This window comes from Lampris incognitus, chromosome 5 (genome assembly GCF_029633865.1).
Source record: "Lampris incognitus isolate fLamInc1 chromosome 5, fLamInc1.hap2, whole genome shotgun sequence".
NCBI lineage: Eukaryota > Metazoa > Chordata > Actinopteri > Lampriformes > Lampridae > Lampris > Lampris incognitus.
The window spans coordinates 47,281,282-47,305,585 of record NC_079215.1 but is presented as its reverse complement, the minus strand read 5'-3'; the positions used below and the strand labels follow the sequence as shown (position 1 = coordinate 47,305,585).

Genomic DNA, 24,304 nt, shown 5'->3' with positions numbered 1-24,304 from the left:
GTCAAATGGATATATTCCCTGAAGTGCACCTGAAACCACTGCATAAAAATAACGGCTGGTTGATAGATTATATTTATTTATTTATTTTTGAGTGATGATAGTACTTTTTACTTGAACATAAGTCTATACATTTTAGGTGTCCAACTAGCCATTTCTATTGTGCTTGATTAAATTGCATTGCTCCAGCTGTAAGTGTAGTAATTACAAGTAGATGTCCTTCATGCACCATCATTCAGGTCTTCAGCATAACTCCCAGAATTTAAAAAAACTATTGAAAGTGTTGGTCTGAGAATTTTGGAAGGGATGTGCCAGAACTGGTTAAACTTTGAATGATTTATTTCTTTATTAAGTATCAGTGGGAGGTGAATTGATTGAAAATTATAGTAGCCTAGTTTCTACTTGTTTGCTTTGTCGATGTCACTTGATCTTGAGGGAAAAAACAACAGTTTCCACCTTTAGTGTATAACATTGTCATTAAGGTGGCGTTTGATGTATAGGACTATAGAAGCGTTTTATGTTATTTATTTATTTTGCCGTCCTAGTCACAATAGTAAGTGTGGAGCAGGGTTGTTTTAGTTAAGTTTATTCGTTTTACCAGTCAAGCCCCTAAATTAATCTGACTTGGTTTCTCGCCGTAATTACACCTTAGATTTTTATACATCGGACTGCTAAATAACGGCAAATCATACTCACGTTTAACGTGGTAACGTGTTTCTTCACAATCATCAATCGTTTAATCTCGCAGTCGTTTCCATTTTAGATGAGCTCCATCCCTGTGTTTTGTTGACGTCCTCTCTACGCAAGCGAAGTCAGGGGGAGTGCGAAGGATTTCCTGTGTGTAGAAGCGGAAGCATACATCCTTGCCGCTGTGTTGCGTCTGGTTAAATTTGAGGAGATTTCCTTTAGCGGCGGACTGATCTGAGCTAGTGGTTTCCAATGCAATTGACTGAAGTGTCAACGTGAATCTGCAGCAAGGGGAGAACATGGCGACTTCACTGCATGAGGGGCCCGCTAATCAACTCGATCTGCTAATCAGAGCTGGTAACGTACCGGAATTTATTATTTAGGTCCACTTGGTATCCAACTTTAACGCGTTGTGTCTGTATTTAATGGCGACCGCAGTAACCCAATTCGCTGAGTAGTTTTGGAGTAATGGAGGGCAATCAGGAAGTGATCACCTTGGTAGCAACCTGCATGGCGGTGGTTTGGTTTAAAATCTTAAAATCCTTCGTTTGGTTTCAAAAGCGCTGTGGATTGATATCTATGTGCACGAATTGTCAGCTGCAGAGTGTAATAAATATCCTCCGCCCCAGCGTGCTTCATGAAAACAGTTTGTAGTTCGGGTCTGCGAAACCAGGAAGTGTAAAGATGTTGTCTTTCCTACGTCTTTGCCACGCTGTCTGAGTCGGAAGGACATGTGGATTTATTTTGACCAACACTTTGTTGTTCGCGGACATTCGCAGACATCAAATCACACATTATCACTTATACCACGTGTTCTCCCCAGTAGCCGTGCGTGTCACTGTTTTTGTCGTTTGGTAAATTTAGGAATATAATAATCGCTATATGATGATGGATAACGGAGCACTGGTCAGTCAGATCTCAAAACGCTATCCGTAATGAGCTGTACATGCTTTTATAAAATGCTTTTGCAGAATAAATGTTAGTGGTTTGCTTTCTGTATTTCTTTGCCATCGTTTAGTTTTATTTTTCCTTAAATCATTGCGTGTGGTTTGGCCTGGCGAGACTGGCTTTCTTGCCATAGGATATGACTAACTTGAAGCGGTGTTTTAGTAATCGAGCAGTGCAAGTTTTGTGGTATTTGACAAAATCATAATACATTATTATGCGTGTGTAGCTTGTGATCAACACTGTTTTTGTATTAATCGCAATAGTACCAAGTATTTTGGGCCATATCGATGGCGGAAGCATTGTTACGAGTTAGGGCGGGGTATATATTTGACTGACAGATGGAGTACTCCAATGGTGTGCATGGGGAACTGGAAGTCTTCAGGGAACAAATGAGATTTCGCGGAGGGTGGGCCTTTGGTCAATGGACTTGCCAATCAGATACATAGAAAGTGTTGACTGACGGGGGATTTGTGTGCGTCTTCGAAGAAAACTGGAGGGAAATGATGAGGAGTGTAAACACGGAAGTCAAACGGGACAGCACTACTTTTTGTCGGACTTGCTGCTTTTCTTGGCGCCGTCCTGCGCTATATCTTGTGTTGTACCCCTCTTAATCAAACCGTGACAAAATGAACTTGCATACTCATTAAAAATGTTAGATAATAAAAATATCACCTAGACTATATTTTATCTCAGTTGCTGCAGCCAGAAGCATTTTGAACTAAATGAGATAGTAATCAAACGGTTACAAAAGGTTGACTAATACAATACACCTGTATAGATCAACACAACATAAGGCTCTCTAGCTTTTTGCCTATTGGTGGGCTTATTAAAGCACTCCTGCCTGGCTTCAGCAGCCTATAGGGTCTCTGCTGTAGTGTGTGGTGTAAATTTGTATGGAAGGCTAAATATGTTGGATAGTCTAAAGATAGCTCACTTCTCTCCACTATGCCATGCCTGTTGCCGCAGTCAGATAGCCAAACAAGGGCAGGGTAGGGTGTAATGGGATCTCATGTCTCCAACAAGTGACTGACAGCAACAGCAGGTGCCCTAGGTTCGTTCTCATGGTGCCAGATGGGCTGTGTCCCATAACCTCTACAACTGAAAGCTAGTTATACAAAACGCCATCCTAACCATTCTTTGATCAGAGGTTAAACATGAGCTGGATGCAGGCTGTCGTACAACCCATCGTTTTTGAAGTTACTTTTCTGTTCTCCACAATTTGTAATCGTTGTAGTTTGGGAGTCTTCCTGTCCACTGAGCATTCCTCTGTGGATTTTCTGACCCTGTTGCTTGTAACTAAGACCTAGGGCATATTTTTATTTTTGTGTGCTGAAAACAACCCACCCCAATTACAGCAACCAGTGTAGGTAATGAGAGGAGGTGATGGGATGAAACCATTCAAACTGTTGCAGGTGTGCACTATGGACACTGTCCCGTGTTAAGTGCAAAAGTTTGGATTTGGTCAGTTACCTAACAGATAGTGGCCGTTTAACTAGGGGGCGCCAAATAGCTGCTTGGTGAGTGTGTGTGGAGTAATGTCTACATCACTTTTTAATTGCAGCAGCAGTGTGGGGGGGGGGAATTAGTAAAGCAACCTTGAAGTAATTAATATATAATTGCTAGGAATGTAATGCAGGGTAAACAAGACTTTACTAAAAGCCTCATAACTGAGTCCTTTTGGTTTCAGATCTCATATTTGCACTGTATTTCTGATGGTTTTTATGTGTGTACCACAGTGGAAGCTTCTGTCCATGGCAGCAGTATCTATAGTTCTGACAAGACCATCGAGGCAGCTGAGGCTCTGTTACACATGGACTCGCCATCCAGCATCAGAGGAGACCGCAGCCCAGGTGAGACGCACACACATATCCATGGAATCTGCTTTTACACAAAACACAGCACAGTGTATTATTGCATCATAGATCCAAAATATCGATTAAGGGAGTTATCATAGCTCCAATAGTGATTCATTTGGAATTTCTTTGATCTTTTTACGCTCATCTCATATTCAAACAGATAAGTATTTCAAACAAAGTGATTAATTTGTCAAATTAATGTTTGTTTGTATTGTAAACCTGTATGAGGGTTTAATTAGATATTATGAAATGGCCAGTTTCACATTTCAAACTGCCTATACTGCATATAGCTCCCAAAGACTGTTAATTGAATGTATTCATGTGTAATTTCATGAATAAACCCCTGTCATAATCAGGGGACCTTATTAAGCACTGACATTGTTAAACAAGGTTTTTGTTGATTTTTTTTCCCTTAAACCACATGGATTTTTTTTCTACCAGTTCTTTATTCTGCCACATTAATGGATCTACACAGGGGTTGGTTTTAGTGAAGTCCCACCCCTGTCAATTTTCAAACAGTAATGTAGTAATGCATCACTGATATTGGTTATGCCTTGGGGAGCCTTCATCACAGGGTTATGCTATTATGTCACTTATCTGTGCACTTGTGCTTCAGTTGTGTTTGCCCAATGACCAATTTCTTGGGAACATAGCATATATGCATTTTTCAACTAAAACCATCACATAAAGGAGATGTAGACTTAATGAGAAATGTTTGATTGCATTAGAGCAGCATTTGACAAAAGTGAGCCTTTAATATTTTTACACCCAGATCAGACCTCACTTACATCTCTTCCCCTTTTCATCCCCTGCTGCATACAGATGTTTTTATCCCACCCAATGTCTCAACACCCGACTTCCTCCACGCTGCCATGCGTCCAGATGTGATGACTGAGACGGTGGTAGAGGTATCGACGGAAGACTGCTGTGAGGAGGATGAGGAAATGGTTACCTTGCTAGAAGAGCCTGAAGCAGAGCCTGACCATGAGCCCATAAAAAAGAAGAAAGGTAGACTGATGGAAAAAAAACTGCATAGAGTGTAAACTTGGTCATTAGTAGCGATTTTAAAAGCTGCAGAATAGCTCAAAAATTACAGAAATGAGCACAAGTTGGCACTAATTTAAAACTGAAAGCCATGGTTTCCTGATCTGTCCCTCTCTGGCAGCGAGAACTGTAAACAAAGTATGGCAGCCATTGTCGCTTATGTGCCATCAGTTAAGCATTAAACAGTTCCCACCACTGTAAAAACTGCAAAACTGACACAGGCAATCTCACATATATGTGACACTATGTTAGAATACTGTTCTACTGTAGTATTGATCATAGAATTGGTAGCAACGGAAGCATCGCCAAATCCTCATGTTTCAGTCCTTTTTCCTGCTTAAGTAGGAATGTTTGCCGCTGCACCCTCCCAGTCAAAAATTTCAACAGCAGTATATGGGGATTATCTCGAACCATGGTAAAGATGCAAGTTGATATTAGGTAACCTGACTCCATGGTCCACATGATAAAATAACTATTTATTAATGGGGGGGAAGATTTCAGCTTTAACAGTGACATTTGGTCAGAAAGGTCTGAATAGAAAAATTTATTGTATAAATGTACGAACCCTGTGATTATCGGGGTAATTTTAATTTTCCTTCCTGGCTCACCATTCTGAGCTTGAGCCAGACTACAAACCTTAAACCAAAAGATTCAAGACAATAGTGTCAACCTTGAGCCAAACCAAGTCCACCATCTAGTGGTAGAATTTAAAATTGTTCCCTCAGTCAGGTTTAAAATGTTATTTGATCAAAGAGTAAGTGTCCTGTTTGATGGCAATTTTCTCATCCCTGTTGGACTCAACTTTAATTATCTTTCTAGCTGGACGAAGGCCAAAGATACACCAGTCAGCCATGTCCAACGTCTCATCAGACCTAGGCATCAAGAAAAAGCCAAGAGAGGGGAAAGGTATATGACTATATCTACACATAGTATGTGATTGCATGACATAGTTGAAACAGTAGGTGTTATGGAGTACTTGTAGTGTTCTATTCCTCTGTTCCATTTTTCCACTCACAGCAAGCCAAAACTATAAATTCCTGCTGGTGGTTGCCTTTAGATATAATCAAAGGGATGGATCAGCAGCATTTAAACTCTTGTTTGTTCTCCAGCAGGTAATACCACCTATCTGTGGGAATTTCTGTTGGACCTCCTTCAGGACAAGAACACCTGTCCCAAGTACATCAAGTGGACGCAGAGAGAGAAGGGCATTTTCAAACTAGTCGACTCCAAGGCTGTGTCCAAGTTGTGGGGTGAACACAAGAACAAACCCGACATGAACTATGAAACCATGGGGCGGGCACTTAGGTAAGTGGAATGTGCATGTCTGTGAACAAGGTCCGCGGTCATGATCTCATGCATGTGAATTAACAATTAAAATTGGGGATGATTTAGTTTCTCAAACTGGTGTGGCCAATGGTGCCACTAGGTACAAGAATTTCATGATAGTCAACAAAATGATTTAAAGAGGAGGTGAGAAGTCAAATGACCTCTCAAATGAATCCTTCACAACTTAAGGCTTGACCACTACCTGTCATCCTCTCTATTTCTCAGGTATTACTACCAGCGTGGCATCCTGGCCAAGGTTGAAGGCCAGAGGCTTGTTTACCAGTTCAAAGAAATGCCCAAAAACATTGTTATCATTGATGATGACAAGGCAGATGTGCCCAGTCCAGACCACCTGATTGGCTCGGAGACTGCAGTGTCCTATGAGCGTGTTCCTCCGCCATCTGACATGCTGCTCCAAGTGACTGAGCTGTCGTCCTCTAAGAAGCCAAACATCTTGCGAGGTGGAAACCGAAGTGGTGAAGCACACACTCCCATCGCCAGGAGTGGCAAGATGGCAGCAGGGGGAGGGGCAGCAGTGGCCGCGGGGGTTCCAAGGATAGTGACTGTTTCTGCGGCACCAGATGGAAGCCAGAAACAGAACTCCCACGCTACCATCATCCCCACTGCCTCTGGGCCCAGGTTAGACACAGATGGTCTTATCTAGATGATTTGTAAACTTGTTTGTGTAGTAAAAAAAAAAAAATCATTTTGCTGATGCCTTTAGCATGAGCGTCGATCTATCTTATCTCTAAGTGTGTGTTTTTGTTGTGTTTTTCCCCTTCAAAAAACATCTGCTTCCAGTTTTGATGGTATGCTAACTGTGACCTCCCTTTCCTTTGGTGAACAGGGCAGTACGGGTAGCCATGCAGGTTCCTGTTGTAATGACAACATCGCTGGGTCAGAAGATCTCCACAGTTGCAGTGCAACAGGCGTCAGGAACAACAGGAGCACATGGTCACACCACCCTCCTTACCAGTGCTTCTCCGATTGGTACAACCACAGGCAGCAACAGCTCGCAGCAGAAGGTATGTAAATGTGGCAACTACTTCACAGTTTGATACTGGGTGGTCTAAAAGGTTTTGTAATAACTATATTTTCATTTTAACCTCCATTTCCAGGTTGTAATCCAGACTATCCCCACCATGGTCCCTGCCACAGCAGAGAACGGAGACAAGATCACCGTCCAGCTGGCCAAGATCATCACCATACCTGCCCACCAGTTAGCCCAGTGCCAGCTCCAGACAACTGCCGGCGCAACTGGCTCGGCCAAGCCCAGCATTGGGGCCTCTTCAGCAGGGATCAATCTCCTCGGGGGACCCCTTACAGTCCGGACCCTGGCTCCTGTCAGTGTCGCTCCGGGAACACCTGTGATGAGACTGGCCGTGCCAGCTCAACAGCAGCATCAGACGCAACAACCGACTCTGGTGGTGTCGCAACCAGGAAGTGTTGGTGGGGGGGCAGGTGTGGTTACGGTATCGACAGCCGGTGAGACGGTGGCAGGGCAGACTCGGATCGTCAGCGGCATAATCAAGGGCTCGGAGCTGGTGATAGGTGGATTGTCTCCTGCTGCTGGAGGAATGGGGATGGAGAAAGCTGGAACTGTCCAGGTCCAGGCTGTCCAGGTACCAGTGTCAGTGGCAGTCCAACACCAGCAAGCCCAGCTCCAAACCATTCAAGTCCATAAGCTGTCCCAAACGGAAAAATCAAACGCTGTTGTCAAAATAGACGAGGCTGAGGTCCCCATGTTTGTCTTAAAGACAGAGGAACATGAGTGTTGAGATCCAGAGGGGTAGTTGGTATAGTCCTAATCCTTTTTTTCTTCTTTTTTTGTCCTAATTACAACCAGCAAAAAAGTCTATAAGACTTGGGTCCTCAGAGCTCCACCACCACCTTCCTTTTTTTTTTAAGCCTTTAAAGCTTTCCTCACACCTGCCCCATTTCTGATCTTAGCAGATCATGCTCCGATCCGCAATAAATGTATTGTGTACACCCCGACCCACCTGCCCAACCTACACAAAGACCCACCAAAGGGACAACACCAAGAAGGTAATGGGACCAACCCTGATCACTACATTTCAACCTCTCTATGGGCTGCTGTTACTGACTTCAAACTCCAAACATGGACAAAAACTGTAAAAAGAACTGCTGAAACACTACAAAATGTTGCAAGTAATTGGAAGCAATCCAAACGTGAATTAAAACCAACATGAAACTCTGATATAAGGAAGACGTGGTTTTGTATAGAACTTTTTGTTTGGGTTTTCTTTTGCCTCCGCAGATAATCAGTGATTTTGTTTTTGAATGTCACTGTGGGGATCTTGTACGGCTGGTGCTACACAAGTCTGACGTGGGGAGAGAAACCTGCGGGGGAAAGCGGCGGTGATATCTCGGTGTCTATGTGGCTAACGAAAAGAGAAAACAGCCTTAGATTTCAATTTTGAACTTTTTCCTTGTATTTTCTGTATAGTAAACTTTTTTTTTATATACTTTGTACCAGTCACAGTATTATTGAAACTAGGGAAACTTGTAAAGTATTGTAGTGTTGCTGCCTCTGTCAGGGTTTTAAATGGTCAAATAAATTGAATCTCACAGTTCTCTGGTGACGGATCTACAGCATGCTCTCGTTTTGCAGGGTGTTCCTGGTTTGGTTTGTCATTCTGGGGTTGTACGGACAAATCTCCCTGCTTATAAGTTGCCAGGTTTAACTGGGATATTGCCCTCATGGAATTCTTGAATCTTTTCGTTTCCCTGAAGTAGGCTCTCGGGCTTCATGCTCTCTCCCCTGAAGCATCGATATGCGCAACAGTGCACATTACCACAACCATTTTAAAATCCACGCAGGCTTACAGATGTGTGTAAGCTCATGGGTAAAGGGCAGAGTGGACAGGAAGTGAAATCATTACTCTTCCTGAGCTGAATTATTAGATGAATACAAGATCGGAGATGTTGTAGATCCACTCAGTTTAGTTGTGGCGTGGAGAATATCAGCACACTTATGGAGTCCAAGTCAAAAGTTTTTTTTTCCAGAAAAAAAAAAGTTTCGTGGGTGTTAATTTTCTAACTGTGGTTTTTTTTTTAACCCTACCTGTACATTTCCTATTGCTTTTTCTTGGTTAACTAAAAGGAGGGATATGAGAGAGAATGTTGCTCGTGTTCAGACTGAACTGTTTGTATATTCAACATTTGAAGTATATTCTATTTTGTTGTACTTGTTTCAAAGTGTATTCAAGTAGCTTTTACCGAGATATAAAAGATATTTGAAACTTTAAATTTTATGTTTCTCTTATGTTTCTTAGTGCAACAGTCCTGAAGACTTTCACCCTAACACGTCCCCTCTGATGACCTGTCGCTGGTCGACACAAATATCCACATCGGCAACTCTTCTGTAGTTGCCTAATTTAATGATTGTTGTTGGTAGGCCTTACCTTTTCTTTTCTTTTTCGTTTGAGCAGTGGGAAAGGTGCCAACATGACAAAATTGGCGACTCCTTCATCCCGAATTGATCTCTTGAGATTTGGAGCTATCAGACGCCAAGGGGATTATCAGTATCACCACAGTTGTTGTCAGTAAGGTAAAAACAATTGTCAGGATTGTAACACAATATTCTTTTTTTGGGGGGGTGGGGATCCCCCCCCTTTTTTTTTCTCCCCTATTGTATCCACCCAATTACCCCAACTCCTCCCAGCCTTCCCAGTCGCTGCTCCTCTGCCGAGCTAGGGAGGGCTGCAGACTACCACGTGCCGGGTGGTAGTCATCGCCAGCCACTCCTTTTCACCTGACAGTGAGGAATTTCACCAGGGGGATGTAGCACGTGGGAGGATCATGCTATTCCCCCCAGTCCCCCCCCGAACAGGTGCCCCGACTGACCAGAGGAGCCTCTAGTGCAGCGACCAGGACACATACCCACATCCGGCATCCCATCCGAAGACACAACCAACGGTGTCCGTAGGGACGCCCGACCAAGCCGGAGGCAACACGGGGATTTGAACCGGGATCCCCATGTTGGTAGGCAACGGAATAGACCACTATGCTACCTGGACGCCCTGTAGCACAATATTCTTTCCATAAATGATGTTCACACAGAAGCAAGCGAGAGAAAAGTAGGCAGATTATGTTGCATAATAAAAACGGTTTGATACCAGATTGGTAAATCTGCCAAGATTCCAGACAGAACAAAATTTGCGACCAAATATGGAGAGAATTAACAGAGCTGGGGCAAAGTTTAATTTTTAATTAGTGACAACAAAGAATTTATTTTTTATTTTTTTTTTTGCATTTCATTGTCCTCCTGTGCCGACTGTTTCTGTGGTTGGGTTGTATGTTTGGCATATGGGTTGTGACTGCACAGATTTCATTGTTTCGTTTATGCCACACTGGAGGTAAATAATTCCATGCGATTTCTCCATATCCACAAAACGAGGGTGTGACAGGATTAGAAGGCAAAGCAAACATCTGTGCTCCCATTGTAAAATCCAGTCATGGGTGCACCGTGAGTCCAGCTGGAAGCGAGATTTGCTCTGACGACGCAGAGACCGCAGAGGAGGTCAGGACAGGAGGTATTGAATTTCATGTCATACAACTGGAAAGTACAGATAGCAATAACAGTGAGTCATCTTGCCAGGCAACATTTTGCTGTGTTGTATAGCTCAAAGTGTAGATAACTGATACAAAATATACAGCAGAAACTATAATTGGGGGAAATTAATATACAAGCATAGTTGAAAAATATCTTCCTATTTGCCCTACTGCACACACCGGCAGTGTGCATAAGTACTATTTGGTTTTATTTCCAGCTTTATCTGCTGTTTTTCAGGCTTACATTTCTCTAATAAACACATGAAACTAAACATATGAGCATTTACAGGTTTATTCGTGATTTGAAGTGACAGAGGCTCAACGTAGGGACAGACCGTCTGAAACCAGCGCTTGCTGAAAGGCGTCTGAAGGGTGCAGCAATCTGCACATCCTGATGCTGCTCTCTGCAACTTTTGACATCTGTTTGGCTGTCGTCATGACGTCTGTTTTCCAAAGAGCACTCAAATACATTACTGTGCATCACAACCAGTGACCCCCACCACGCTCTTGACCTACAAATTGTCTGTGGCCCTTCGCCACAGCGATACTGTATTTGTTGCGGGGTCCTTGAATATAGATTCCTTGTTCGTCAGCAGTATATAACGCTGCCCCACAAATATTACAGCACAACTTACCAAGTTAAACACGTCACCTTTTTTTGAGTCGTAAAAATATCCAAAACATTACTCCCACCCTCCATTTTTTTGTGATATCGATAGAAGAGATTATTTTAAAGTTTCAATTTACATGCAGGCAAAAAAAAAAGATAGCACCTCAGTTATACAATTTGCAAATCCTGTGAAAGGGTCTTCACATACAAATCTATAGTGAGACCATCTCCAGTGTGTTTAAAGGACCCAGCCTGTGTAAGGGACATTCTTGACGGAAATCTAAACCATTAAGCATTAACTTCATGTAGATGTAGTAGTAAAACTACAATACATTAAAATAGTGGACTCAAGGGAAAAGCTTTGTGCGCTACAGGGACTCTTTACACGTGTACTGACTGACATCAATTGAATGGATGCAGTACATGGTATTACAGGTAAGATGAATGTTAGATGGGTTTAGTGTTCATTCAAGACAAACCAAGAAGGGGAGGCAGAGCTGAATTTTTGCAGTGTTTGAGTCCTGCATCTTATCTCTTAACCCTGATCAGCTCCAATTACACATCCAGTAGTAGTAAGGTTTGAAAGGACTGTAGGCAAGACTGTAAGATAACATCAAGCTTTATATTAAATACAGGTTATCATAGATTAGTAGAACGTCAACCAGTGCTAAGAGATGGTTGTGTGATGCTGGGCACCAAGCTGAAGGATTTTCGGAAACTAAAGTCGAGTCTCCTAAAGTTGTGGCCTCGCCCCACAAAACGTTGGTGAAGCCTGGTGCCCACCGAATAACCCGACTGATGTAGCCTCAGTCAACCCCGTTACAACTACATCAGCTTGTTTAGAGGCTGTGTCTACCTTTCTCTTGGACCAGTAGTTTTATGACAGTGAGGTGTGTGGTTTTGCATATTCTTTTAACGCCCTTGTTTTGCTTTCATTTACTTTTTTGTGCTCACACTGGATTATGGCACAGGAGTTGTTGCACCACATCCTGCTGTGTATTGATTGGGGAATTTACTGTATTAAGGCAGTATTAATGTTCAGTGTGATGAAAAAGGGATGTAGGATTTAATTGTTGCAGTGTTTGGTCCTACAACTCAAGTGCCATCCGCTACCTCCTTCCCAGTTCACATTGTGAATTTTAAGTACACAACCAAAAGGTAGCCGTTATCCCATATCTCCATTCAGTAAAATGTACCTTCCTTTTCTCCCTGTCTTTTACTCCTCCTTAAAGGTGAAGTCACAGACCAAAGAGAGGTGGTCAGATGGATAATTAAAGGACGGAAGCCTGTTTGGCCCAATCTGTTCCTCTGTGGGCATATTCAAAACTGCCTCGACGCTTAGCTTGCTCTGTGTGTACCAGATGTAATCCAGTGTGCTACAGCACTCCCCTTCGGGCCGGATTTTCCACGTTGTGTACTCTGGCTCCGACAAACCATCTCCACTAAGTTTCTTGTAGGCTGAATCCAAACCAAGAGGGGACAAGACAAAGCGCCGGTACACCTCTTCAGTTGGGACTGCGTTAAAATCTCCACAAATGATTAGAGGTGTGTCTGAGTCAATGCCCAAAGGCCCTGTAGGTCCGCTGGAGCTGTGCTGAATTAGATTCTGCAGATGACGTAGGAGGTCGGAGCCCTGGGCGCTGCGGAGTCGCTCCCAGCCAGTGCGGGCTTTCAGGTGGGTCACTGCCACACACACACGTCTCCCTGTAGCTCGACACCGCAGCATTGTCAAGACAGCCACCTGCAGCAGAAGAACAGTGTACCAACAAAAAAACAAAAAAATCAATAGTGCCCAACTTTCTTCCTATAGTATCTCTATGAGCTGGCCAGAGTTATCTTGCAGAATGCAATGTTTTAAAACATTTGGTTGTGAGGCATTCTAACCATTACCCACCTGGTTAGTTGGAATCAACATTGCAGATAGGCGTACGCTCACACTATCTAGGCACTCGAAGCGTGATTGGTCAAAGAACAGCGCACAGCCATCAGGACCGTTGTTGCCAACGACATTCAAGCACGGTGACCAGGGCTTGGGGCAGAAGTTGCTGCTGTAACCTAAGCCTGCCAGAATTGGCTGGAAGGTGTCGTAGTAGTGGTCTACTTCCTCTAGACATAGGATGTGAGGACGGTAGGTGAGGATCTCCTCTAAGATAAGGTACTTCCTCTGGGACCAGCACAAGGCCTCTGGGGGACACTGGACAAAACTGTCAACTCCCTCGCCAAGCGCTGAAGCACAGAAACAGATGGAGAACAAACGCGAACAGTAAGTAGCCCATTTTGAGCCCATTTATCGCATTGTTTCCATACAAGTCATGTGTAGGAAAGATAACAAAAGCTATGGAAGTAGCCTACCTTGAGCCAGTATGTTCCATTGCATCACCCTGATCTGGCTGCCGGGGCTCTTTTCTCCATCTCTTGGGTAGATGAAGTTCCTGTGAAAGCGAGGGGGTCGATCTTTAAGGGCCTCCTCACATTCTCTGAGCAGCTCCAGGGGGTCAGGGGGAAATGCATCAGGCCCCTGCCGTTCCTGCAACAACGTACAACAGCCATTGTTTATTTCTCTGTCAAGTCCAACATTATACATTCAGGCACACAATTTTGTGCTTCTCAGCAAATGCTACTAATGGCCAACTTTCAACCAGGCCAATTTTAAAACCCCGAAATGTTGGTATTTTCTACCTCAAAAGACAATCATGTATTCTTCCCCACCCCACCACCAGGAAAAATTAGGTGGATAGTGACTGGTGAATATGTGTTCGCTCATTTTTATCTTGGATCACTTCAGAAAATCTGTGTGGGTGGGGTGGTGGGGGTGGTGGTGGTAGAACAACAGACTGGTCACCTGACAGAAAGCTTGGTCCAGGGCCGTGACTGGCTGTTGGCAAGGGTCCAGGTGTGGCTGGGCAAGAGGGAGCGAGCGACTGCTGCTACTGCTGCTGCGACAGCCGAGGCTCTGAGTTAGGGGGCTGCACAGCCTGGTGCCTCCACCACCCATCGAAGACGCTGGAGACAAGCAAGGAGACAGCAGCAAAGAAGGGGAAGTAAAGTCTATGAGTGGGTGTGTTGTATGTGTGTTGGATGACGGTTTGGCGAGTAAAAAGGAAGGAAAGTTGGGTGAGATTAGGGATGGAGAAGAGAAAGAGAGATATAAAAACAAACATTAAATAAACTCAACGCACTGTATCTGTAATTATAACGGTCTTTTCCCCCCAATTATACTTGGCCAATTACCCCACTCTTCCGAGTCATCCCGGTCACTGCTCCACCCCCTCTGCCAATCCCGGGAGGGCTGCAGACTACCAAATGTCTCCTCCGATACATGTGGAGTCACCAGCCACTTCTTTTCACCTGACAGTGAGGAGTTTCACCAGGGGGACGTAGCGTGTGGAAGGATCACGCTATTCCCCCCAGCCCCCCAAAAACAGGAGTCCCGACCGACCGACCAGAGGAGGCGCTAGTGCAGCGACCAGGACATATACCCACATCTGGCTTCCCACCCGCAGACACGGCTAATTGTGTTTGTAGGGACGCCCGACCAAGCCAGAGGTAACACGAGGATTTGAACCGGTGAGCCCCATGTGGGTAGGCAACGGAATGGACCACCACACTACCTGGACGCCCATAATGGTTATGTCTTGGGGATTTGGACTCAGTCTAACATCAAACACTGATCCCTGGATCAAAAAATCAAATAGAAACGTGTCTGAGTGGTACCCCGTGAGAGCGGATGGAATTACCCATTAATTAATTAAGTTACCTGTGTTTGAATGAAGAGGAAAAAAACGAGTTGAAGACACAGTTAGTAGTACAGAGCAGCTCTAGGGTGAAAGTACGATTTGAAGGGAGTGAATAACTTCTACTGAAAGGGGGACAACTGTCAGTTGCTGATTTAATACACATTTAAGACAAAGCGCCTGTTGGTAACGAGCAATGACATATGACACACGGATGCATGCAGACGCCATCTGTTCCTGTGGGCAGGCCTATGGCATGACTATTAAACATGGTGGCTGAGAAAACTGACTCACTGGGTCAAACCAAAGTGGGTCAAATTAGCTGAATGCAAAAGTTGGCTCAGGCTCACAGTGTGAGGCGAGTAAGTAACAAAGCCTGCAGAGGAATTAAGGTAATTATATTAAAGTTAACAGTGCATGGTATTAATAACAGTTTCCAATGGGAAGGTTTTAGTAGAGGGCAGCGAAACAGACAAACTAAAAAGGAACCCCCTCAGCTCAACAGTATCGATATGACCACACACACCAACACACAGAAAAACTTCCCGGTTTTAGGAATTATTAAAGCTGAATTCATAATTAGTTTCTATGGCCAGAACAAATAAATGCTGCTGTCGATCTTCTCCACTGAGATCCTTCCACATCCGTGACCACATTTGTGATATTGGGCTACAGAAATAAAATTGACATGACCACATGACTATAAATGGAGAATTCAGACAATGGATTATAAAGACCTGTGTGTGTGTGTGTGTGTGTGTGTGTGTGTGTGTGTGTGTGTGTGTGTGTGTGTGTGTGTGTGTGTGTGTGTAGGTGAGTGATTGAGAGTGTTTGTGCAAGAGAGAGAAATACCGATAACTTTCATAAACAGCTGCCCTTCACACGACTCCTAATAAGTGACGCTTTGTGCGACTGCATGCGCTTTAAAAACTCTCTGAATGAAAGGCCACGTCCCCACACACACACCACCGCCGGCCGGGCTGTAGCTTTTATTATTCATAAATCCAGCTGTCTACTCAACTACACACGATCAAGATACACCGATCCCTACTCACAGAAACAAAAAACAAAACACTACTGCCATTTCATTCCTTTTTAAGAAAAACCCTGTTAATCTCAAAACAAGGTTGTGCCAACACATGACTTTAAATGCTGAAAAAGGGTTCACGTACCAACGAGCTCCAAACCCACACATCAGATCTAATGGTGTCCCAATCTAGGCAGAAAACAAAGAAGAAGTTCCTCTCACCCATGTCCTCCATTATAGTCCACTGCTACATCCAGTCTGTACCCTGCTAGTGGCGTTTCTCTCAGACACGTTAACGTCAGGCGAGACGCTGAATTAAAGCCTTTTGCTAAGCCACAGGTGTTCTGCTGCAAAACCAGAGCGGCAGATGTGTCCTCTCTCTCTGTTCAATTTGCTCTGACTTAGAAAAAAAAACCTTCACTGCTCCCTTTAAGCCTCTGAGAGAGAGAGAGAGAGAGAGAGATTAGACGGTGTAGACGTCAGTGGGCCAATAAGGCATTAAAGGTCATGTGCCACTGACAGACCGCTGCTGCCCCCCCCCCCCCCGACACACATACGCACATAAACAGTGGGTGTGAATTTCACAACATCGGCAAATTTGCCAACAGCCTTGGATAACCATTTTGAGCAATAGCTCAAATACCCACAATCCTGACAGTTAACCTCACTTGCTAGCTCTCTCTCTCTCTCTCTCTCTCTCTCTCTCTCTCTCTCTCTCTCTCTCTCTCTCTCTCTCTCTCTCTCTCTCTCTCTCTCTCTCTCTCTCAAAACACACACAAATGACAGAATCAGAGTGGACATTAACTCAATTTCACATGACTCAAGTGGCATGCTAAACAATGTGGCTCTTCGGATCACTGTGTTGCAATAATTTCCCTGGCTTGCATTAGGTTTGGTCACAATGTAACGCCTTGTCAGCAGTGAATTAAGTCACGGTGTACTTTCCGAGTGCAGTATTTTTCCTTGAACGTTTTGTCTTGAAAACCCGCACTGGCAGATACGGATTAACCATCCATCCATCCATCCATTATCCGAACCGCTTATCCTGCTCTCAGGGTCGCGGGGATGCTGGAGCCTATCCCAGCAGTCATTGGGCGGCAGGCGGGGAGACACCCTGGGCAGGCCGCCAGTCCACGATACGGACTATAGATTTGTTAATCAGCGATGTAATTTCTAATCACTACTGAATTCCGCTAATGTTTATCAGAGGCTTTTTTAAATCAGCACATTGAGCATGCAATCTTAACGCAGTGCATATTCTTTAATTACACAGCATTCTTGACAGTATCTCTTGAGTAGATATGTCTAATTCTTTTTTCTTTTTTTTTGACCCCCCCCCCTTTTCTCCCCAATTGTATCCAGCCAATTACCCTATTTTCCAAGCCGTCCCAGTTTCTGCTCCACGACTACCACATGCCTCCTCCAATACACGTGGAGTCGCCAGCCGCTTCTTTTCACCTAACAGTGAGGAGTTTCGCCAGGGGACATAGCACGTGGGAGGATCACGCTATTCCCCCCAGTTCCCCCTCCCCCCTGAACAGGCGCCCCGACCGACCAGAGGAGGCACTAGTGCAGCGACCAGGACACACACCCACATCTGGCTTCCCACCCACAGACACAGCCAATTGTGTCTATAGGGACACCCGACCAAGCCGGAGGTAATACGGAGATTCGAACCGACGACCCCCATGTTGGTAGGCAACAGAATAGACTGCTATGCTTCCCGGACACCCAGCTATGTGTAATTCTACTCAAATTAAATGGACTTCACGCAGCAATGTGAATATCAACAAATCAAAGCACACAAGAACATCTTCCAACATGTTCAACACTGGTGCACAAATGCTGCTTGTGTAAAAGGCCACAACCCAGCCTGGGTCCTGCTTTCTTCACTGCAAAAAGTCTGGCGAGTGGAGGGATAAGTTGTTGACATAATTTCAATCAGTACCATTCAGTAACTCCTGCTGATATTTACTGGTCACATTATGCATCAGAAAAGCTGAAATAGTACCTTTGGATAAACTTTTTTATTTCCTCTCTACCTTCAATGACAGCTCTTATTTCTTTGCTTAGGATTTCATTATAATACATCAATACTTCTAGAGGTCGTGGCTTGCAAGCTTGTTTGTTGCTTGAGTTTGGCAGTCTGACAACTGAATACGTCGCACAGTTTCTTAAAATTTCAAGTAATTATCCTTAAGAGGATCGTTTTTGCTTAATTGACTGCTACCTATGTGGAAATTGTGCTACATGTGGGAAATGCAGCAGATCCCAGACATCACCAACACTGGTGTGTTAAACCCCTTCATGACCAAAAAAACCCCCCAAAAAACCCAAAGATGGCTGACCCCGAACCCAGTTTGGGCTGCTGATGTTTAGTATCAGTCGGTAAAGGTGTACTTCGAGCCTGGACGGCCATATCTGCCTGCTAACCAAAACCACTTTGCTTGTTCTTCGGACTTGCTGCTGCCTACATTCTCATTAAACACACTGTAGTATGATGACTCTAGTGAACGTTACTAAGGGGACGTAGAAGAACAAAGATCTGTATATTTAAGCCAATCTTATGGCTTTTTTGTTAGGGTATGCTTAGTAGGTGTATACTTATATACTGAAAGAGCAATATAGGGTGTGGACAGAGAGATAGAGAGCGAGACAGAGAGAGCGAGAGAGACACTGTATCTGCTCATGACACATTGACATTTCCAGAGAACTGAATAGCTGCCACATCTGTGACCCGTTTGCACTGGAACAAGTTTGTGCGCTAGCCAACCCTATGTGGACGTTAGCATCGTATGATGACTGACCGCCTTCAATGAAATCCTAGCACTCTGAAAGGGTTTAAGAAAAAAAGAAAGCAGGAAAGAATGAAAGAAGCGTATATTTCTGTGATATCTAACAATACCAGTGTGTACATGTTCCTCAGTTTGTGGTGTTTGGTTGCTAATCTTCTCTTTGACCTTCAGATGAGTTGCCGGGTGCCCACCGCGGTGCACGCTGCACAGAGCAGATCATGAGGGGCTGTTTTCCAGCCGAGGGGGGAATTCTGCAAACTCTAAAACAGCATGGCTTGTTATATCAAATACTAAATATAAAGCAACAAAACCACATGACTTTGTACCCTTCCATGACTTACACTATCCAAACCTAATACACCACACTAAGTCTATGCATTTTTAAAAAGTTTGGTGGCCTTTCCAATTTGTGGAGAGTCTGAGATCGTTCTACGTTCTGCCCCCATATCTGAAGATACATGATATATCTTTATACTCGGACTAGACAGCTTGACATTTTCAAATCATTCAATCAAGTCACCACAAGCAGGGCAGCCAACTCACTTTTATTAATGGAAATTCACCTTGAAATACTGTACAGAGGTGTTTGCATTAGGCTGAGATGGAAAGAACTTCTCAATAATCCAACAAAAGGTTCTTTGAAACACTTCATACACAGCAGATCTTCCATCTTTCAAGAGGTAAACAAAACCCATGTCTTTAGAGGGCCAGGTACACATAAAACTAAGCTGACCCCCACAGGGTGCATGGTAAAAACATACACTTAGAACATAAGTAACCAGGCTGAAATGTGCAAGTTGTGCAAACTATCCACAAAAACAATTTGAGAAAGTCAACTAGAGGGCTTCGTGATCACCCCATCTGAGAAATATGTCCATTCCAACACCACCAAAAACTCAATTGCAATACCGAATAGCCGAACACAGAGCTCAACCATGCCCATCTTTTAAGGTGGATATAATTGGAAAAAGTGCACCACTGCACATTGGATTGAGAAGAGGTACTGAATAGACGCTGTAAACCATACCATAAACATAGTATGCTCCAAGTATTTCGAACACTTGCCACAAAGTTTACTCACTGCTCAATTTTTTTTCTTGAAAACCATCACACATCTGCACACATTGTACTTATTACACATGCACTTAACAGTTCAGTGACAGCACATAGTCTTTGTGTGTAAGACTGCTTACCAGCAAAACCCGCTGCCTTTCCTTCAGCTCCACGTTTAGCTCCCGCCTTCTCCCTGTTTTTCTCCCACTTGTGTGCGAGAATTAATTCATGTGTGACAGAGGGACTTATATACTATATGTATGCTTTCCTGTGTGTATATGTGTGTTATCGTTAGGACGGAGGGTGGGCTGTTGCTCAGCAAGGTCACAGTAAATGTAAAGTGAAAGCTAGACCCTTGCGCCCTCTGCTGGTCGAAGCTGGTGTTGACAGAGTATCTTCAAACTGATGGGGTAATCTCCACTTTGGGAAGAAAGAATTAATAAATAAGATAAACAAATATTACTCACTCGGTTTGCGCAAATCACATGTGTGGGGTAGCAGGCACTATCAGTGAGAGAGACACAATCGGCATCCAATTTCATCCACAAACCAACTAGAGAGAAAAGTAAAAAGATTTTGGTATTCAAACCATTGCAGCAAAAGTAAAGATATATGACATGTGACAAGTATTTCAGAGCCAAACTGAAGAATATGACATGAGAAGTTCAAAACATCTCAGTCAGTTATTATCTATTCTTCTATTCCTCCCACAGTCCAAAGACATGTAGGTCAGTGGAATCGGCCGTACTAAGTTGTCCTTAGGTGTGAATGTGTGTGTGTGGGCCCTGTGATGGTCTGGCAGCATGTCCGGGACGTCTACCCACCTGCCGCCCAATGACTGCTGGGATAGGCTCCAGTATCCCCATGACCCTGAGAGCAGGATAAACTGTTTGAATAATGAATGAATTTTTAATTGATAATGAATTATAATGAATAATGAATGAATTATAATTTTATAATTTAAAAGAACTAAGAACTCAGGTCACTGTGGTGTGGAGGGAGGCAGTAAAAAAAAACGGATGGGAGGGCGGAGGGTAAAGAGCGGGTTAAGTTATAATCAGGATCATAGAAGGTTTAAAATGGAGGTTGGAAAATGATTTATAATAAACTGTGATCGAATTTTTATGTGAAAGTTTGGCCAGGGTATATTGCACCAATGTGCTTATCTTGGGTTCTCTTGTGTACACATTACTTCTCTGTACTATTCATATAGTTTACGTTACATTACTTATCATTCTACCTCACTATATGAATGTAAAATGTATGTACATTTATAATGTATATGTGATTACCTTAGTGGAAAGATTTAGATGTGTTGTGCAATGTCAACACAATATTTCAGTTACTTGATTTAGATATTCAATGCTTCCTCAATAAAGAAAGCAAATGTAAAAAAAAACAACAACAACAATAAAAACTTCCATCACAAAAAAGACACTGGGCCTTGATTACAAGTTGGTTGAACTGGATTCCATCTTCAACTTAAACGCAAGACATCGTCAGAATACATCATTTACAGAATGAACTACTCTTTCTTAAAGTTGTGTTTTAAAGTCAAATAGCTGGCAGACATGTACCACTTGTTGCTGTAGATATGTGTTGATGTTTCCTAGCTGAAGCCTCTTGATCTGATGTTGGTCTATCAGAGAAACTATAGACCCCATCAAAAGGGTATCTCTGCTGCTACACTCATGGGTAACCAGAAGGTCTTGTCTCCAGGATTCCACTAAATGCTCGAATAAGGCATTTATTTCCTTACTGAGCCTGTTAATCTCTTGCAAGTGTCTGTCTTTGTCTTTCTTGTCATTGGACACGCCCTCCTTCATTTGTGCTATACGATGACGCAGCCTGCTGTTTTCCATGCCGATCAGCTCCAGTTTCAGCCCGTTATCATAAATACTCATCTCAATGGCTCTCAGCTCCGAAGCCTGATCAGCAAGTAGCTCCATGTGACGTGCTCGCATGGCTTTCAGCTCTTCCTTCATCTGGTCCTTGGGCTGTAAAAGAGAGCCGGTATAGTCCTTCAGCCCTTCAATGGACAGTTGGAGCCGGTCTTTCCTACTCTTCAAATCAGAGGTGAGTTCTTTTAGTGTCCGATATGTGGCCTGGTCCTGGTTGAACTGAGCCTCCACCTCCATCAGTACTGCCTCTTTCTCCCTCATCTCCCTCTCCTTCTGTTCCTTGCTCTTCACAATGTGCTGTGACTCTGCAGTGTATTGTTCCACTTCCTGATTGTATACATGCTCCATTTGATGGTAGTCTAATTCTGCCTGAGCTACCTGGCTAGTCAGTGTGTCAATGGTACAACTCATAGTCTGATTCTGCTGCAGGAGTCTGACTTCTTCTTCACGCAGTTCCTGGTATGTCCTATTGGTTTCACTAATGTCTGAGGAGATTTTCACCACTTGTTCTTCCTGCTCCCTCTTCGTCTCCTCTAGAAGGCGACTCACCCGCCCCTTCTCCTCCTCAACGTGGGTGATATTCCTCTTCTCAGTATCCAATTGGCTGTGCAACTCAGTAATATTCCTCTGAAACAGGCACTCACTGATGATGCCGGTTTCTTGGAGCTGTATGACGTCCTCGTCCATCTCTTTTATCTCCATGAGGTCCTTGGCTATCAAGTGTCTGCATTCCTCAAGTCGCTCCAGTCGTTGTGAAATGTTGCGGTGATCAACCCTAGCTTCATCCTCTTCTCTGCGCTGACATTTGAAGCTCTCTGTGATTTTAACAAGGGAATCCTCATACACCCTTTTCACTGCCTGGGTCTCCCCTATCTCATTGTCTACCAGGATGATATTTTCTTGGAGACATTGACTAGTGACACTAAATGACTCTCTCAGCTCATGCAGCTCCTTCTCTAAGAGCTTTCTTTGTCTTTTTATTTCTTGATGTTTTTGGATCTCCTTCTTCAGCTGTGTCTCACAGTGGCCCTGAGAGGCAGACCTTTTCTCTATACTGCACTCCAAATCAGCCTTGTGTTTGGTGAACTCTTTGAGGCGACCATCTTTGTCCAGCTGATGACTGTAAGCTACTTCCAGTTCCTTCTGCATCCTTCTATTCTCTTGCTTCTGCTGGCGAATTCTCTCAATAATATGGTCTACCTCACGGAGGAGGCTGTCCTTGGTTATGGTGAAAGTCTCCCTTTCTAGTTTCATGTTTTGTTGCAGTGTTTTATGGTTCTGTTCCACTGTAGCAGTACAGGTCTTTAATTCTTTTTCATGGTTCAGAGACTGGCTCAATTGCATGTGGCTGTTGAATTTTTGGCTGAGTTGACAGTTCAAAGCAACAATGTCAGTCTCATGTTCGGCCTGCACATGCCCTCTCTCTTGGTATAAATCAGCATTTTGTCTGTGGAGTACCACCTGTCTCTTCAACATGACATCCAGTAGCTGTGAAATGGCACTGAGGTCATTGTGCAGCTGTTCCATCTCCTCTGCATTGGACTCCCTGGCTGCTGCTATATCACCCAAGACTTCTTTGATGATTCCCTCTCGAAACTTGTGAACCTGGTGTCTAAGTTTACTATTTTCTATGGTTTCCACTTCTAACTGCTCACGGACTGCACGCCTTGAGGCTTCCAGTTCAGTGATGGCAGCTGTTATCTCTTTCAGCTGACGACTGGCCTCAACATCCAGTGGTACCCCTTCCTCTTTCAGTTGCTTGTCGAATTCTCCTAAATGCTCCAAAGCCACCATCACAGCCGGGAAGTCAGGAACCAAGCAAGTCGCCATTATCTCCGTTTTTATTAGCAACTTTATGGCCGTTATTTGAGGAAGAGATCATGACAGTTAATTCGCTGTCGGTTTATAGGTACGTCGTCATGGTGACCCCTGCTTTTTTCCGTTTGGAAAAACAAAGAAGAAGAAAACTACGCTACGGCAAGCCAGTAGTGCCAAATCGTTGCATCTTTAGCCGAACTGATTTATCAAATCAAGCATGATCGAAAAATAGGAGGAATATCATATTGTGGCTTAACACACATGTAAAACTAATTTCAGTTTTAACGTCAAGCTATATGGAAAACCACGAGATCCTGGCTGCCCCTATTTGTCAACTGTATAGTAACAGTGGCACGAAGTGTGGTGAAATCAAAACTAACCTGAAATTGCAAAATTGGGCCGAAGACAAACTCACTTCGCCCTCCAGGTTTCACAATTCTTTCGCATCCTGCTGAGGTCGTAGCTAGTGAAACACAGCGTCAGTCACCTGACATTAGCCAGCATTAGCTTTACGGTGCGAAACGCTGCGTGTGCTCAACTGCAACAGAGGTCCAGCCCTTAGTCTGGTGTGTCCGGAAGTGAGACTAGAGATAGACGCTATAGAACGAACACTAGCATAGGGGGGGGGGGGCTTGGCTGTTCTAATATGAGGAGATACGTCTTTAATTTAATCACAGCGCCTGTGATTCAGGTTGTCAACTTAACCATGATGAAAGCGTTACGATTTACTTCAACCTTCCTGTTCAACAATGCCAGTCACTCTTTGCTTCATGTATTTTCCACACAGGGAAATTGCTCATCCTCACGTTATTCTAATTCTATGGCAGAACTCTGCAGCATTACGCCAAAAGTTATGTTGATATGTGCTTGTGCCTTTGCGACAATGGTCGATAAAACGACCTCCCATAAGTACTTTCCTTTCTTAGAAATCAG

At 43.8% G+C, this 24,304-nt stretch overlaps 3 protein-coding genes across 11 annotated transcripts in view; 1 reads left to right on the top strand and 2 right to left on the bottom strand.

Moving 5' to 3' along the window:
- The window catches only part of LOC130113416 (ETS-related transcription factor Elf-2-like), a 21,010-nt gene extending 11,774 nt beyond the window's left edge, over positions 1 to 9,236 (top strand). For 3 of the 5 annotated variants that reach the window (XM_056281009.1, XM_056281011.1, XM_056281010.1), the window contains 7 exons: positions 3,369 to 3,482; positions 4,311 to 4,496; positions 5,352 to 5,438; positions 5,642 to 5,837; positions 6,084 to 6,497; positions 6,706 to 6,883; positions 6,977 to 9,236. In XM_056281009.1, the coding sequence (XP_056136984.1) occupies positions 3,369 to 3,482; positions 4,311 to 4,496; positions 5,352 to 5,438; positions 5,642 to 5,837; positions 6,084 to 6,497; positions 6,706 to 6,883; positions 6,977 to 7,636 (1,835 nt within the window). In that variant the 3' untranslated portion in view covers positions 7,637 to 9,236. Of the gene's footprint in view, positions 1 to 731; positions 1,042 to 3,368; positions 3,483 to 4,310; positions 4,497 to 5,351; positions 5,439 to 5,641; positions 5,838 to 6,083; positions 6,498 to 6,705; positions 6,884 to 6,976 lie in introns of those variants that run through there. The other 2 variants (XM_056281013.1, XM_056281012.1) reach the window with 2 other exon arrangements.
- A 591-nt stretch (positions 9,237 to 9,827) lies between these two features.
- On the bottom strand, positions 9,828 to 23,934 carry LOC130113418 (nocturnin-like). Of its 5 annotated transcripts, XM_056281016.1 has the most exons (6): positions 23,752 to 23,934; positions 20,120 to 20,205; positions 13,886 to 14,046; positions 13,396 to 13,570; positions 12,938 to 13,269; positions 9,828 to 12,784 (listed from the first exon to the last, which is right to left on the bottom strand). In XM_056281016.1, exons 3-6 carry the CDS (start codon positions 14,036 to 14,038, stop codon positions 12,260 to 12,262), a joined length of 1,185 nt encoding a protein of 394 aa, XP_056136991.1. In that variant the 5' UTR covers positions 14,039 to 14,046; positions 20,120 to 20,205; positions 23,752 to 23,934; the 3' UTR covers positions 9,828 to 12,259. The 5 variants fall into 5 exon arrangements, with proteins under 5 accessions (XP_056136991.1, XP_056136989.1, XP_056136990.1 ...); XM_056281014.1 differs by lacking the exons at positions 20,120 to 20,205; positions 23,752 to 23,934 and adding an exon at positions 16,027 to 16,188 and having other exon boundaries at positions 13,886 to 14,091; XM_056281015.1 differs by lacking the exons at positions 20,120 to 20,205; positions 23,752 to 23,934 and adding an exon at positions 16,027 to 16,188.
- Positions 21,188 to 23,383, bottom strand: ccdc175 (coiled-coil domain containing 175). Its single transcript, XM_056280535.1, has one exon. The coding sequence runs from the start codon at positions 23,381 to 23,383 to the stop codon at positions 21,188 to 21,190; it is 2,196 nt and encodes a 731-aa protein (XP_056136510.1).
- Positions 23,935 to 24,304: the final 370 nt, after the last annotated feature.

Coding starts and splice junctions, on each gene's coding strand:
- ccdc175 (XM_056280535.1), bottom strand. CDS start 23,383: ATGGCGACTTGCTTGGTTCCTGACTTCCCGGCTGTGATGGTGGCTTTG.
- LOC130113418 (XM_056281014.1), bottom strand. Junction 13,571..13,885: donor TGGACCAAGCTTTCTGTCAG/GTGACCAGTCTG, acceptor ACGTTGTTGCAG/GAACGGCAGGGGCCTGATGC. Junction 12,785..12,937: donor TGTTGATTCCAACTAACCAG/GTGGGTAATGGT, acceptor CTTCTGCTGCAG/GTGGCTGTCTTGACAATGCT.